Source organism: Mauremys reevesii, linkage group 3 (genome assembly GCF_016161935.1).
Source record: "Mauremys reevesii isolate NIE-2019 linkage group 3, ASM1616193v1, whole genome shotgun sequence".
NCBI lineage: Eukaryota > Metazoa > Chordata > Testudines > Geoemydidae > Mauremys > Mauremys reevesii.
In genome coordinates, this window is record NC_052625.1 from 163,197,983 (window position 1) to 163,214,059 (window position 16,077).

General features: G+C 38.8%; 1 protein-coding gene across 1 annotated transcript in view; it reads left to right on the forward strand.

The window, feature by feature from the left end:
- BMP5 (bone morphogenetic protein 5) overlaps nucleotides 1–16,077 on the forward strand; it is a 76,118-nt gene that overhangs the window by 36,106 nt on the left and 23,935 nt on the right. The window contains exon 3 of the mRNA XM_039530962.1: nucleotides 2,721–2,869. Within this exon, the coding sequence (XP_039386896.1) occupies nucleotides 2,721–2,869 (149 nt within the window). The remainder of the gene's footprint in view (nucleotides 1–2,720; nucleotides 2,870–16,077) is intronic.

A 16,077-nucleotide genomic window follows, 5' to 3' on the forward strand; every position in this document is an offset into this window, starting at 1 on the left:
CAAAAGGGATGGCTTTGCATCAAGGAGAAACACAAACAACTGTCACACAGAATGACCCCCTCAAGGATTGAACTCAAAACCCTGGGTTTAGCAGGCCGTTGATTTCACAAAACAAATTGGATCAATTTCTTCTTTGATCCATCTATCTTTTACATCTTAGGCTGGCAGCAGACGGTGCATTACGATTGCTAGCCATCATCATCTCCCGGCTGCTCGCCAGAAGACGGTGCAGTAGAACTGCTAGCCATTGTCATCTCTTGGGTGCTCGGCAGAGTCACTCCTATGACTGAGTCACTGGCTGAGTCACTCCCATTTCTGCCCAGGCGCCCCTGACCAATCTCACCGAGGTCAGCTAAAAGAGAACCCAGGAATATGACGACGATGGCTACCAATCGTAATGCACCATCTGCTGTCAAAAGGCAATGAGCTACTGCTGTGTAGCAATGCAGTCCCACGTCTGCCAGCACCCAGGAGATGTATGGTGATGGTGAGCTGAGTGGGCTCCATGCTTACAGTGGTATGTTGTCTGCTCAGGTAACCCAGGAAAAAAGGCGCAAAATGATTGTTTGCCGTTGCTTTCACAGAGAGAGGGAGGGAGAGGGTGGCCTGATGACATGTACCCAGAACCACCTGCAACAATGTTTTTGCCCCATCAGGCATTGGGATCTCAACCCAGAATTCCAATGGGTGGCGGAGACTGCGGGAACTGTGGGATAGCTACTCACTGCTACCCACAGTGCAACACTCCGGAATTCGACACTAGCCTCGGTACTGTGGACGCAGAATCCTCTGACATAATGCACTTAGAGCATTTTGTGTGGGAACACACACAATCGACTGTATAAAAATTATTTCTAAAAAAAGACTTCTATAAATTCCACCTAATTTTGTAGTGTAGACATACCCTTAAAGAAAATTATGTTTAACAGACATGGACTCCTTGGTGGGGAGTGTGCATGAAACCACCAGTTCTGTTATCATTGTAAAGTTGTTTCAGATGTCTTTTAAATATTTATTACAAAATCCTGAGTTTTGTAAACATTTTTTTCCTGTTTGTGTTTAATATTTCAAGTAAATTGTTCTTGAAGAGAATAGTAAACATTAAAACAGTCAATTTTTAAAAATCTCATATTTTTGCTCCAAAATAGAATTACAGAATTGTTGTCTTTGTGTACATTTGTTACTAAGTGATATAAAATATTTATAAATAACCATCTTAAAAGGTCATCCCGTTTACAGCTGGATGTTTAACTTTTAAAGTTCCGACTAAAACTACTTATTAGAGGAAAATTAGGCATTTAAGACCCCAGAGAATACCTTTTATGAGCTTGCGGTACACTGTTAATGTGTTCAGTGCTTGAGTAGCAGGTCAGGGTCTTGTGAATTGTAGAATTGTTTTAATGTTAGTTATACCCAGAGGAAGCAGTACGTTTTCTTCTTGTGTGGCCATTAACACATTTTTGCTATAATCAAATAGATAGGAGAACAGCAGGAGAATGTCATCACAAGCATTATAATTTAACAGAGAAAAGGGGGAGCACTGGCAAAAGGTGATTGATCTTGTTTTAATAAAAAGCCAGTCTCCTCTCCATAGGTCCTTTTATTAGCCCTGATCCTGCAAATACTTATGCACTTGTGTATTCTTTAGTCCCTTGAGGGTCAGTTAGCCTGATTGTTAGAGAATCCGAACCTTTGCAGCTCCCATTGACTATTATGAGACCTGTAGGTGTGCAATAGCTCTCGAAATCTTGTGTGTGAAATTATTCTCATCTGTATAAATTTTCAGAATCAGAGCCCATGTCTGCATTTAAAACTGACAGTTTAGACATGCTAGTTCCACCCATCATGTCACTCTGATGCCCATCTGCACAGCTGCTGGCTGAAGCATCATTTACCCAAGACCATCATAATTTTTAACCTGTTTGTTTAGTATTTTATAAGCTTCTTGTCACTTTGTATTTCTTTAACATATAACCTTGGTATGTGCAATTAGTGTAATTTTTAGGAAAGGATGGATTAAGTCTGACTTGAATCATTTACCATTAATTAGGACAGAAATAATTTTGAATCAGATACTTTACTTACTAAAAGATTTCTGAGGTTACAAATGCTTGGTCACTATGGCAAATAGTGGTAAGAATGTTTATCCTTGAACTTGCATGCTGCTTTATGAAAAGTAAACAGATACAGATATTATTATTTTATTTATTTATTTGTAGTACAGTTGTGCCCAGGAAGCCCCAATCATGGATCAGGGCTTACTGTGCTAGGTACTGTACAAACACAAAGAGATGATCCACACCAAACACTTAGGGTATGTCTTCACTACAATCCAGACTGACTCACAGCTTATGTGGACACACTTCTGCTAGCTTTCATATGAGCTACCATACTAAAAATAGTAGTGTAGCCACGGTAGCACAGGCAGCAGCAGCAATGGCACATGTTTCAGATATGACTGTCTTGTATAGATAACTGGACATGGTTAGGTTTTCCCCACTCCCTGAGAAAGAAACCACCAAAGACTCTGTTGTAGGCAGTCTCTTTCCGTGGAAACAGGTAAGATATGCAAATACCCTGTGTCACAGCAAAGGAAGACCAAAAACTTGTGCCTCATTATTCATATGGGCTCTGGCAGATCACTTTCAGGAGAGTAGATAAAAAGAAGAACCAATGACTTTGCTATTGCCCTAACTTTCTGCTGTTTGTTTTTAAAATAGAGATGCAGAACTGTTCCTGCTGGACACAAGGAAGACTCAAGCTTTTAATGTGGGCTGGCTTGTATTTGATATCACTGTGACCAGCAATCATTGGGTGATTAATCCTCAGAACAATTTAGGCTTGCAACTCTGTGTTGAAACCGGGGATGGTAAGTTAGTTTATACCTCATTTTATATGCTTGGGGTCTGGCCTGCAAGCCCTCTGTGTGCAGGACCGATTTGAACTGCAATGGGTAAAAGTTGTATTCGCTGTTGGTTGGCAGGATAAGACTGCTAACTTACCTTGTCACCTCGACAACGCGTTCTCAGTGTAATAGAATATGGTGACTTTACAAACTGGAGTGAACCTGATTACACCTAATGAACACTTAGGTTAGGTAAGATTTATTGTACGGGACTGCCACTGATGATTACCCATAAGATGACAGGGACCAGATGGGTGAGGTAATATCTTTCATTGGAACAATTTCTGCTAGTGAAAGAGACAAACTTTTTGAGCTATACAGAGCTCTTCTTCAGGTCTGCTACACTGAGAATACCCATAAGATAAACATTCATAGAGTTTAGACAGGCCCTTCTTAAAAAAAAAAAAAAGAAAAGAAAGAAAGAAGAAGAAGAAAAAAAGAAAAAGAAAAATGTCTTGCCCTAGGTATCACATGGCTTCATTTTTCATCCAAGAGAAATTATTGCAACAGTCCTCTATTGAAAATGATGACTTTTCAGGGCCCATAGCTCCTGCCCGTACAATAAATCTTACCTAACCTAAGCCTTGGCTGAACTGCCCAGAGTCCTCTCCACTAGAGCCACCACTGAGCTGCCTCCTCTAGAGAATCATGTGGAGGAAGAAAGAACTGGGTTCAACAATTTTTTTCCTGTGAGAATTTTTTAGATTTCAAAAAAAATTTCCATCCTAAAAAGTTTCACAAACTGTTAAGTCAAAAAAAATTTCAGATTGGGTCAATTGATACATTGCAACCTTTTAAAAACATTACCTTTCTAAAAATATAGATAACTAAGATGTCAAAACATCTGGTTTTCAAACCAAAATATGAAACTTTTATTTTGAAAATATATGTTTTGAATGGGGAGATTAGTTGAAACCTACCTTGTCCTGCAAAATTCCTGATCAGTTGTAAAGTGAATACTTGAACCCTATGCAGTAACCTGGGATAAAATTCATACCACTAGCTTTAGGGCAAGGAATGGAGAAGGGAATAACCCCAGTACCCTGCTGAATAAAAAATCTGCCAGCTGACTAATGTAGTGACTTATCTCTGCTCAGCCAGACATTCACACCCCTGGCTATACTGGTCATTTAAAAGTATATCTTCTAAACACAGCTGCATACAGTTTATGCGTAAATGAAAGTTTAGTTACAAAGAATATTCTATAGAATTTAGCCACTACATACACATCATTAAAAACCAATTAAAAGTGAATATACTAGTAATCTGAGTTATTATATTATCTCTGAAATGGTTTAACTAGCCCATACACCACAAAAAGGCTTCCAAATTAAACTCTTGTCCTGTCAGTTTAGTATTTGTGTCGGAGGTCAGGTGATCTATGGTGTCAGTTAATCTGAACATTAGCTGACATGACGTTAATAAGGACCAGAAGAAATTCTGGGGTCAGGATTGATATTTTTCTTTTTTTCCTATGTCTAGGCAGCACTTTCTCACTGTTAATGATCTGGGTTCAGAAATTGCATTTCTCATTCATCAGTCTGTGAATATTCCCAGCTTTAGAAAGTTAGAAAGGCTCCTCAACTCCTTTTCTGATAGGTCCCCACCCAGGCCCTTGCCTTACGAAGATATTGCCCATTTTTATTCACAGATGTAAGAGCTCCTTTTTGCTGAAGTTACTGTGGGGACAGATGTTTTCAATAAGTGAGACAATAATAAATAAATGAGGCTTCAATAGTTTTTCTGTCATTTTTTTAATCTGGTGCTGCATTTTAGTATATGGTTCTTGGGAGACTGCGAATCTATGACAAAGTAGCTTGCTTGCAGGATCATAAGCTAGCAAATGCTTGCTACTGAACGTAGGCACATCGGATGGAATATCCTTGGTAATAAGTATGAACGCATTAGTAAGTGTTAGTAGATCAGGCTGGTAGGTAACTAACACACATAGGTACTTTCAAATGGGGTAAATCACGATCCTAATTTTTCAAGAAAGCTCTTGGTTTAAAATTACTCTCTTGCTGTTATGGAAAATGCTTGTGAACTCTTAACTGAAAAATTACTTTGTTTTCTTTCCACCAGAATGAGTTCTTTTTCAAAAACCATACTGCAGTGTTCTGATAAAGTATCCTTCCACTGTCATATTCTCTACTGACAACTAGTGATTCTCAGCCAAATTCAGCTGTTGGTTACAGAAGTGGACTAAATCCAGAGTAGCTGCATCATCTTCTGACATGCAGCAGAGACAGATGTCAACTCATTCAAGAAATTATATACAATTAATAGGGCTGTCAAGAGATTAAAAAAATTAATTGCACAATTAATCAGACTGTTAAACAATCATAGAATACCATTTATTTAAATATTTTTGGATGTTTTCTACATTTTCAACACAGAATACAAAATGTACAGTGCTCACTTTATATTTATTTTTGGTTACAAATATTTGCACTGTAAAAAACAAAAGAAATAGTATTTTTCAATTCACCTAATACAAATACTGTAATGCAATCTCTTCATCATGAAAGTTGAACTTACAAATGTAGAATTATGTACCAAACCCCTGAATCCTAAAATAAAACGATGTAAAATTTTAGAGCCTGCAAGTCCACTCAGTCCTATTTCTTGTTCAGTCAATCGCTCAGGCAAACAAGTTTGTTTACATTTGCAGGAGATAATACTGCCTGGTTCTTGTTTCCCTGACAGTGAGAACTGGTGTTCTCATGGCACTGTTGTAGACAGAATTGCAAGATATTTACATGACAGATGCACTAACGATTCATATGTCCCTTCATGCCGCAACCACCATTCCAGGGGACATGCGTCCATGCTGATGGGTTCTGCTCGATAACCATCCAAAGCAGTGTAGACCAACGCATGCTCATTTTCATTATCCGAGCCAGACGCCACCACCAGAAGGTTGGTTTTCTTTTTTTGTGGGTTTGGTTCTGTAGTTTCCACATCGGAGACTTTTAAGACTTCTGAAAGCATGTTCCACACCTCATCCCTCTCAGATTTTGGAAGGCACTTCAGATTCTTAAATCTTGGGTCGAGTGCTGTCGCTATCTTTAGAATTTTCACATTGGTACCTTCTTTGCATTTTGTGAAATCTGCAGTGAAAGTGTCCTTAAAATGAACAACATGTGCTGGGTCATCATCCGAGACTGCTATAACATGAAATATATGACAGAATGTGGGTAAAACAGGGGACATACAATTCTCCCCCAAGGAGTTCAGTCTCAAATTTAATTAAAACATTATTTTTTTAATGAGTGCTATCAGCATGGAAGCATGTCCTTCTGGAATGGTGGCTGAAGTATAAAGAAGCATATGAATGTTTAGCATATGTAGCACGTAAATACCTTGCAATGCCAGCTACAAAAGTGCCATCCAAATGCCTATTCTCACTTTCTGGTAATATTGTAAATAAGAAGAAGGCAGCATTATCTCCTGTAAATACAAGCAAGCTAGTTTCTCTTAGTGATTGGCTGAACAAGAAGTAGGGCTGAGTGGACTTGTAGGCTCTGAAGTTTTGCATTGTTTTGTTTTTGAGTGCAGTTATGTAACAAAAAAATCTACATTTGTAAATTACATTCACAACAAAGAGATTGCACTACAGTACTTTTATGAGGTGAATTGAAAAATACTATTTCTTTTATCATTTTTACAGTGCAAATATTTGTAATAAAAATAATATACAATTTGATTTCAATTACAACACACAATACAATATATGTGAAAATGTAGAAAAACATCCAAAATATTTAATAAATTTCAATTGGTATTCTATTGTTTAACAGTGTGATTAAAACTGTGACTAATCGCAATTAATTTTTTTAATCGTGATTAATTTTTTTTAGTTAATGTCATGAGTTAACTGCAATTAATTGACAGCCCTAGAAATTAACAAATACATGATCATTCTCTTTGCAAAAATAATATGAAAAATAAAAATAGGTGATTTCCTGCCTGCCTCCCAAAAATTTATATTGCATTATTTCACTAATATATTTTAATCCATAAATTACTATCCCTATTCATCAGCAATTGTTGTAAATCAATATAATCTCAGGATGTCTACCTACAAGGTGATATAGCGTAGAACACTGAAAAGCAGTATGTGTCCGAATTGTGGCACTGCCTAAAGTTATTGGTTGCTTGACACTTCCCATTATGAGACTCTGTTTTAGGTTGCTTATAACTTGCCAAACTTGAACCATTTGGACTGAAATTTTCCATATGAAGTGTATGATTGAGGCTGCATTTTTTTGTGTGTGTGGAAAATTTCAGAAAAATTGGTTCAGCCCTTTGCTAGATAGAGAAGTGGGGGAACCCACTTTATTTTGCCCATGTTAAAAAAAATGCTTACAGCCATTTAATTGAGAAATTCCTTGTTTTGGAGCTTGTGCGTGAAATTAGACAGAGCAGTTGCCCTCATGTCAGGGATGTGCCTTTTTCTGTTTCATGGAATATCACCCAGATTTGGCTATGTTATGAATCTCTAAAAAATCTCAGTTCATTCATTCTCTGCAGAGACTAGTTGGAGTTTGGCAGCTGAATTATCCAAAGATTCTGTCTGCATTAAACATGCTTCAGCCTGGGGCAGCAAGGGCTGAGCAGGATTTTCCCTGCAAATTGCAGCTCATGGCTGCTGTGGAAAAAAATAGCATGTGATCATGTAATTAAAGAAGGTATCATAGCTAGGCTTGGAAGGATTAGATTTGTATTGGTAAATGTCAGGGCTGGTCGATGCAATAAGTTTACCTAAGTTACGATACTTCAGTTACATACGTTGTCTAACTGAAGTCGACGTAACTTTGGTCAACTTATTGCGCTGTCTACACCACGCTGTGTTGACAGGAGATGCTTTCCTGCTGACTTACCTTATTCTTCTTGGGAAGCTGGAGTACAGAAGTTGACAGGAGAGTGCTCTGCCACCAATGTAGCGGGTCTTCATCAGACCCGCTAAATCGAAACCACTGCATCAACCGCAGCAGTGCCAATCTAGCCATAAGTAAAGACATGGCCTCAGTCAATGTTGATTTCACTGCACACACAGAAACTGACCAAAAATATTTCCATTGGTAATAATCAATATTTACAGATAGGCAAAGTAAGAAAAATTCTGCTTGAGAACTTATTACAGTTTGATTTAAGGATATTTCCTTTGTATATGTTGACAATTTGTATTTTAACGATTATAAATTTTTAGCTATTTGAATCACCACATCTACTGCATTAAATAATTATGGTCTTAACTCCTTCCCACAACCCCATAATTTCCCACAACTGTGAAAATGTTAATTGGAAAAAATTGGAAAAATGTTTAAAAGTAAACATCGATATTATGTATCAAAATTATTTAAAAAATAAATTCTTCCTAGCCTAATGATAATGCATATTATCCAGGGGTTAAATTAGGGTTGCACAGGCAACCTTAATACTGGCATTTCTTAACTTTTGAGTTGTTGCTTTGCATTCTTAGAATATGTCTACACTGCAGTTTAAGAACAGGGTTCGAACTCAGGCCCAAGCCTAACCCTCCATTTGTCTACACACAAGTCATGCCTAAGTGTAGACTTAGTCTTAAGATCCCATGGGGTGGAGAGTCTGAGACTGAGTGAAGCTGGGATCCAGGATTCAAGCTTTATTGCTTTGCGGTGTAGACTCAGGCCCACTAGAATCATACTCTGGGAGTCCACCAAAAGTGTTCCACAATACCGTAGTCTGACTTTTTTTTGTCTTCTGGACAATCAAGTTCTGTGGACAGTCAAGTATTCCCACACTACACCATGAATGAAGGGCTAGAGTGACCACGTTTTGGGAAGGTGGTAGGAAGTCTGGGATATGAGTGGTAGGTCTCAGATAATAATGCTGGAGACCCAGGGTTCAACAATTCCTAACCTGGGGTCATGAATGAGTGTAGATGCTCAAGCTCTAGGTTTACAAACCCAGGGTCTACTAAACCTGTGCTTACATTGCAGTGCAGACATACATTTAATGTTCTTTAAACATGTTTTTTTTGGGTGTAATCAGGGATATAAAACACAGTATTGTCTATAAAACAGTATTCCTACTGCAGAATAAATTTTACCTGCTTTTTTCAGGGGCTTCATTTAAATTCTTCTTTTAAAGAGTTAAATACTTAAAAGTTAAATGTTCTTGAACACCCTTTGGCAGGCATTCAGTAAGACAATTTGGAAAGAAAGAGGTGAACCAATTTGTTGGTACTAGCATCAAAATTCAGTAAATAATGAGAGATTGTATAGGTAGAAAGTAATCTTTTAACTTACACATTGAAGAAATTGTATAAGTACAGCTCATCTTTATATAGATATTACTCATGTCTTGTTCCCAAAATCACATAACAGATAGGTAATTTTCTGGTTAAGTGCAAGTGCCACAGGCAGTTTTAAATTCTATGCCTGACTTGTCTGATTTTTAGCTAAATGAAGATCTTCATTTTGAAAGGTAGTTCACCTCTTTCCCCACTTTTTAAACTTTTCAGTTTATTCATGCCAGAAGAGTGCCCATCCATAGTGAGTAAAGATTTTGGTAAAGTTCTAGGAGAAAGTTATGCTGTGCTACTTCTTTAGTTTAGTAATTGGAAAATCATCCTTAGATACTCAGAATTTTGGGCTTAAGGTTTTCATTATTTTTGTTGAATTGCTTTTATTTCTGGAACCTATTATATTGTAAACATAGACCGCTGAATGAAGTTTGTGCACAGATGGAATATGTATTTTTACACGACTCAGTATGTAACAGATTCTGTTCATCAGTCATAGAACCCCCTCTCTCCACCTCCCATCTATTTTATATGTGCATATGGGGCTTGATCCAGGGACCATTCAACTCCATGGAAAACCTTCCATTGACTTCAGTGGGCATTAGAACAGACCCCTGATCCTGCAGTCCTCAAGAAAAATTACCTGTGACTTCAACTGGAGCTCTAAGTGAGTGAGGAATGCAGGACTGGGCTGTGCATTGGTCCTGCTTCTCAGTTAAGATCCATTGATACAGAACATTGCATCCAATTGGAGTTCCAGTGACATAAATGGGATTTTGCTTGGGTGCTAGGGTCCATGTCAGGAGATCCAGATGCAAGATTGGGACCCAAAGTGAGGACAAGACTGTATTTATTTGTATGTATTTCTATGGCACCTGCTCAATATGGTGCCAATCATGATCAAGCCTTCCAGATGCTACTGAAATACAATATTGATTAGTAATTATTTTCTCAATGTCATGTGTAGAAGGAATTAGAAAAATGGATATTTTCCTTGAGCCATCCCACTTGGTGAAGTCTGAAAAATAATGTTTAAATTAAAAATCTAAATGATTACTATTTTAAAACAATAATGCATTAAGAATAAGAAATGTCTGGTTATTGTAGTTCATATTTTTTCCCTTGAAAATGCTGAAAACGTACAAATGTTCACATGGCATTGTAATGTGTTGTTTTCTCTGAGATGTATTTAGTATCACAGCCATCCTTTGGTATGAAATGTAGCCATTTTTCTGTTAATGGGACATATATTGAATAGTAAAAATGAAGAGCTGCATAACGCATATGGAAGCTGTCAACATATAATTTACTGTTTCCCTGGAGCTGTGGTAAATTAAGGATCATGGGTTTTTTTGTTGTTGTTTTTTTTCAAATGTCTGCATATATCTCCTTAGTATTCTTCTTGCTAATTCCATCCTTTTGATGCTGAAAGCCTCTGTGGTGTTTAAAATAAGGTGATCTCTTTCACACTGATATAAGTGGGGTACTAGATGAATTCCAGCATATAATTTATGCAGATGCAGATGCAATTTGAAAAACTTAATTTTATGCTTTTCCTGTATATCAAGCATGCACCCCATAGGCCTTTAAAAATGGTGTGAGTGACTCAGCACCTTTTGTTTTCATGCCTAACATTTGTATATGGAAATTAGTGACAGTTTGCACATCATTTTTACTACAGGAACATAAGAACACACGGTAGAGGAAAAAGTATCAGTATTTCTTTTGCTGTCATGTTGTTCACTCTAGAGAGAACTCAACACGTTCTCTCCTAAATACAAAGGAGAAAGAAGATGTAGCTCTGTAACATCAGGGACAGGAAATCCATGGAGAGAGCAGACTGCAGACACACAGGTCTCAGCTCAGCTTCAAGGACCCTGCACTTTCCATGCATCTTTCCATGCTGCTCTTGGCTCTTTCTCCTGTTGCTGAGCATTATGGGGTTAGAATCTCAGAGCAACTTTGAAAGAGTTAAAGCTGCTTCTAGCAGCATTTATTATTGTGAAGATTCCCCTTGGAATTGTGTCAGTGTTTGAAATGTGCATGTGGTGTGAAGCAGCTGCCCTGTCTGCCTCCATTACCTAGACTGGGGATATGGATTACTGGGTCCAGGGAAGCCCAACTTGGAGTGATGTGCTCTCTCTCCTCTCCCCCATATTTGAGGTAGCCCCTGCCCCATGTGCTGCCCACAGAGGGGGAGATTGGCCACTTGTGTCATGTGCTGGGTTTGGGAGATGGTTGTGGGGAAACTGGCCTGCCTCTTTCTCTTTCACCCCCCCGCCAACCCCATCAGCCTCCATTTCTTACCACCTGGGAATTGGGGGAGATCCTGCCTCCTATAGTGCCCCAAGGGTGGGAGAACAACTGGGCCACCGGGACCACATGCTGCGTTGGGGCTGGCCAGCTTCTGTGCAGCATCTGGTGGCGGTGGAGGTGATGCTTTCATGGCGGCATGAACCCAGCCTTTGAATGTTCAGTGATTTTGGCAGGTTGCTAAAGTTTTCCTCAGGCATGCAAGTCAGAGAGAGCATTACTTGTACTTTTGTTTGTATTTTTAATTTATGTCTCAGCTAAATTTGAGTGGAATTTCATGGGACAAAGAAAAGGCATTTTATAGAGCAAGTGGATCCTCCCGATGGAGAATACCAAAGGTCTGCTGCAAACAATTTAGGTGTGAGAGCTTCTCAGAGAAAAATGGTTGCAAGAATGCTTTCTAATGGAAAGTCTTAGGCAACCTAAATATATGGATCCCTACTGCCCCTATAATTATTATTCTGGTAATGCTTGAAGGCTAGGGAGGATCAGGGCCACATTGTACTGGGTGTCCCTTACACTTAGAATTCCCCCTGTCTCCTTGTGTGTCAGTGAGCAACCCTTCCTTTTAAATCTTTTCTTAATTTTTTTCCTCCAGGAGGCCCATCAATATTAATCCACCAAGTATGGAGCATTTGTATTATATATTGCCCATCTATTAGCTATATCTGTATTTGTAGGTAAACTGAGCCACATGAGTCTGCACATTCCATGATGCCTCTGCTTGTAGATAAAACTAGATTATGAGCTCCTTAAAAGAGGGACCATATGTTACAGAACTGAGTACACATTTGGTACTTAAATAGTAGAAACACTAGGTCTAAGTCTGTAGTCACTTATGCTAGAAAGCAAAGTGGGTGAGGTAATTTCTTTCACTGGACCAACTTCTTTTCATGAAAGAGACAGTCTTTTGAGCTTAAGCAGATAGAGAACATCAGAAGTGATTTCACAGTGATCAGTTGACTTTCACTGGGATAAATCTGAGTTCAGAATCAGGCCCACTGCATCACTTAGATAGTTGCCAGCATTCCAGATGCAAACAACAGGAGTTTGGTTAGTTTTATTTGGAAGACTATTGGCTCTTTTTAACTATTCCAATAGATGACTGAAGAATCCAATCTCTCCCTATTTTATCCTCTTGCTGAAAATATAGTAAACATGCCAAGAAAGCTGAAAGACTCCCACATACCAGTCACAGTTTAAGTGCATTAAATGTAAAGAATAGGTCAAATATTTAAAGGGCCATATTTTTATATGATTGCAACATTTTTCTTTTAAATAATATATCATATTATAGTAGAGTATACTGTTCCATGGCTCCTCAGATGTTCATAAATTATCCAGGGAGCTTGCCTTAAAGTGCTTTTTAAATACCACTTTCAACAAGTACAGATAAACCACAAAAAATATGTAAAATTAATTTTGCTGGTTGGACTTAAGGTAACAACAGGAAGATTGCCAGAAATTAAAGCTAAAACTTCAGCTTTGACTTTGGCCTAGGCATGGTGGGACTTGAGTGGCCTGACTTTGTTGGGCCTAGGCCGTACAACACATAGACTCTACTTGATCACACATTGTTCTTGAGCGGTGTTTTGTGTGCATGTAGTTAATTGAAACAAAGGGGAAAATATTAAGAGAAAGTTTTATTCCATCCAATTCAAATCCTTTCTGCCACGTAGCCCCCCACTGTTCTCCCTTTTATGAGAGATTAAGAGCAGAAGTACAAGCTGTACTGCATGCAGGGGCTGTAGAAAAAGTACCTTTAATTTACAGAAAGAAGAGGTTCTACTTTCTAATCCAGAAGGAAAAATTGAGGTTTCAGACCAATTATGGATCTCAGGACTCTAAACAGATACGTCAGGAAGTTTTAATTCAGAATGCTATCTCTGGCTCTGATTATTTCCCTCCTTGTCAACCCTGGATTGGTTTGCTGCTTTTGACCTCAAAGATGCATATTTCCACATCCCCGTAAGACCATCTCACCACAACTATCTACATTTTGTCCTTGGTTTGGATCATTTCCAATACAGACTCTTACCCTTTGGCCTCTCCACCGTGCACAGGGATTTTATCAAATGATTGACTCCAGTAGCAGCACATTTAAAGAGACAAGAGATCTTTGTTTTCCCTTGCTTAGATGATTGGGTGCTCAAGGCCCTGTATGAAAAGAATTTAAACAAAGCCATTCAAGTCACTTTTTCTCTGTTTGAAACCATAGGTCTTCTCATAAACAAAGAGAAGTCCCTTCTGATTACATCACAAAAGATTCCCTTCATTGGGGGGATCCTCGATTCCATAAGGGAGACAATTTTGGAACTAAAAACCACTATACAGAGACTGCTGCTGCAAGCCTCTCAGAGGATAATGTATTTCCTGGAGTTAATGGGCTTCATGGTATCCGCAACGTATATGTCCTCATATACCAGACTCAGAATGAGGCCACTTCAGCACTGGCTATTAAAGAACTTCAAACCCAGTATGGACAATATGCTCAAAATACTCACCATTCTGAGAAAGGTTCTTCTTTCTAATATGGTGACTGAAACCACAAGATGTCCTCAAGGGAGTATTGTTCAATCCACTTCCTCCTTTGCAAATGGTCACCACAGATGAGTCTAGGCAGGGGCACACACCTCCTCAACCTTTACATTTGAGGTCTTTGGAATGATAAGGAACCCTTACTACACATAAAGTGTGTTAGAGCTGAAGGCCATTCAGCTGGTTCTCAAGGCATTTCTTCTGGAGATTCGGGATGTGGTAATCCAGGTGGCCAGGGATGACATGTCTGCAGTTTATTATGTGAACAAACAAGGAGAAACTTAATCATCTCACCTATGCCATGAGATGACAAAACTTTGGAACTGGCATATCCTAGTCAACATTTCCCCAATTGCCTTATGTGTTGCAGGATGACACAGGGAGCTTGCAGATCATCTGAGCAGAGATTCCTCGCAGATGCATACATGGTATCTAAAGGACTTAGTGATTCAGAACATTTTCAACCTTTGGGGAATTCATGACCTAGAGCTATTCACTGAAAGATTCATTACAAAATATGCTTGTTTTTGCTTGAGACCAGGCTCAGACGAACAGTCATTGAAGGACACATTCCTCCTACATTGGGTAATGTGTCTGATGTAAATGCATTTCTCCTAACCCTCAAAGAAAATAAAACAAGATTCACCAGGGTAATTCTAGTTGCCCCAGCATGATCAAGACAACAGTGGTATAAGGAGTTACTCCATCCGTTCAATGGAAACTACAAGATTTGGAAAAATCATGCTCCATTGAAGTGCAGTGAATTATTATTAATGCTCAAAAACCATCTACCAAAACAGCTACAATTTCAAATGGAAGAGATATGTTATCTGGGCAAGTAATAGGAGTATTGATCCAGTTTCTATCCCTATGCAACTGGTTTTGGAATACTTGTTACACTTAAGGACAATGGGATTGTCTCTCTCCTCCATTAAAGTCCAATTAGCAGCAACAGCAGCATTCCATACTTACACTGATGGTAAATCCATAATGCACAAACAATCTGGCAAAAAGCTTTTTAAAAGGTTTATTGAATCTATATCCCCCCATTTGCGATCCTGTCCCTCCATGGAATTGAACTTAGCTTTAACATGAGCTGTTCTTTGTTTAATCTCTCTGTGAACGCAGCCTTTATAACAGCAATCATTTCTACCAGCAGTGTTTGTGTGCTACATGCATTGATACTGGACCCCCCGATACTGCCTTTCATAAAAAATAAGATGGTTCTTAGATCAAACCCTAAATTCCTTCCAAAGGTGGTTTCAGAATTTCATATAAATCAAAGTATAAATTTACCTATTTTTCCCCCAAAATTATTACAAGTAAAGGGAAATCTAAATTATGTCCCTTAGATGTGAAGAGAGGGCTCCCATTCTACTGGGACAGAACTAAGAGCTTTAGGTCTTCTCCCAAATTATTTATTTCATATGCTGGTTCTTCAAGGGGTCAGGCCATTTCAGAACAATCCCTTTGTAGTTGGATCAGGTTGTGTATTGAAGAGTATTACTGAGCAGCTTCACTCTCTCCTCCTGCTCCTCTTAGAGCACATTCCACTAGAGCAGTTGCGATATCTGTAGCATTCACTAAGCATATTCCCCTTATTGATATATGGAGGGCTGCTACGTGGATCTCCATGCATACTTTTACAAGACATTTATGCACTGGTTAGGACATCCAGGTCTGACGCACAGTTCAGCGGGGCAGTACTTCAGTCATTGTTTAGGTAGGGCTGTGCGCCCTCCTTCCAGTTTACAGTACTGCTCGCCAAACCAACCCAAGAATAGGACTATGCAGAGGATTCTTGAAGAAGAAATGAATGTTATTTACTTGTAACAGGAGTTCTTTGAGCTGGACTCTGCATATTCACTTTCCCCATCCACCTTCCCTCCTCTTGCAGAGTCCTATTTTAGGGTTAGTTCATATTCCACTTTAGCGATTGGAAGAAACTGAGATGGCAATGGGTGCCAGGCCCCTTCTATGACCAAGCAAAGGGCAGGGAAAGGAAGAGTGGCACTAAAACTAGAAGATTCCA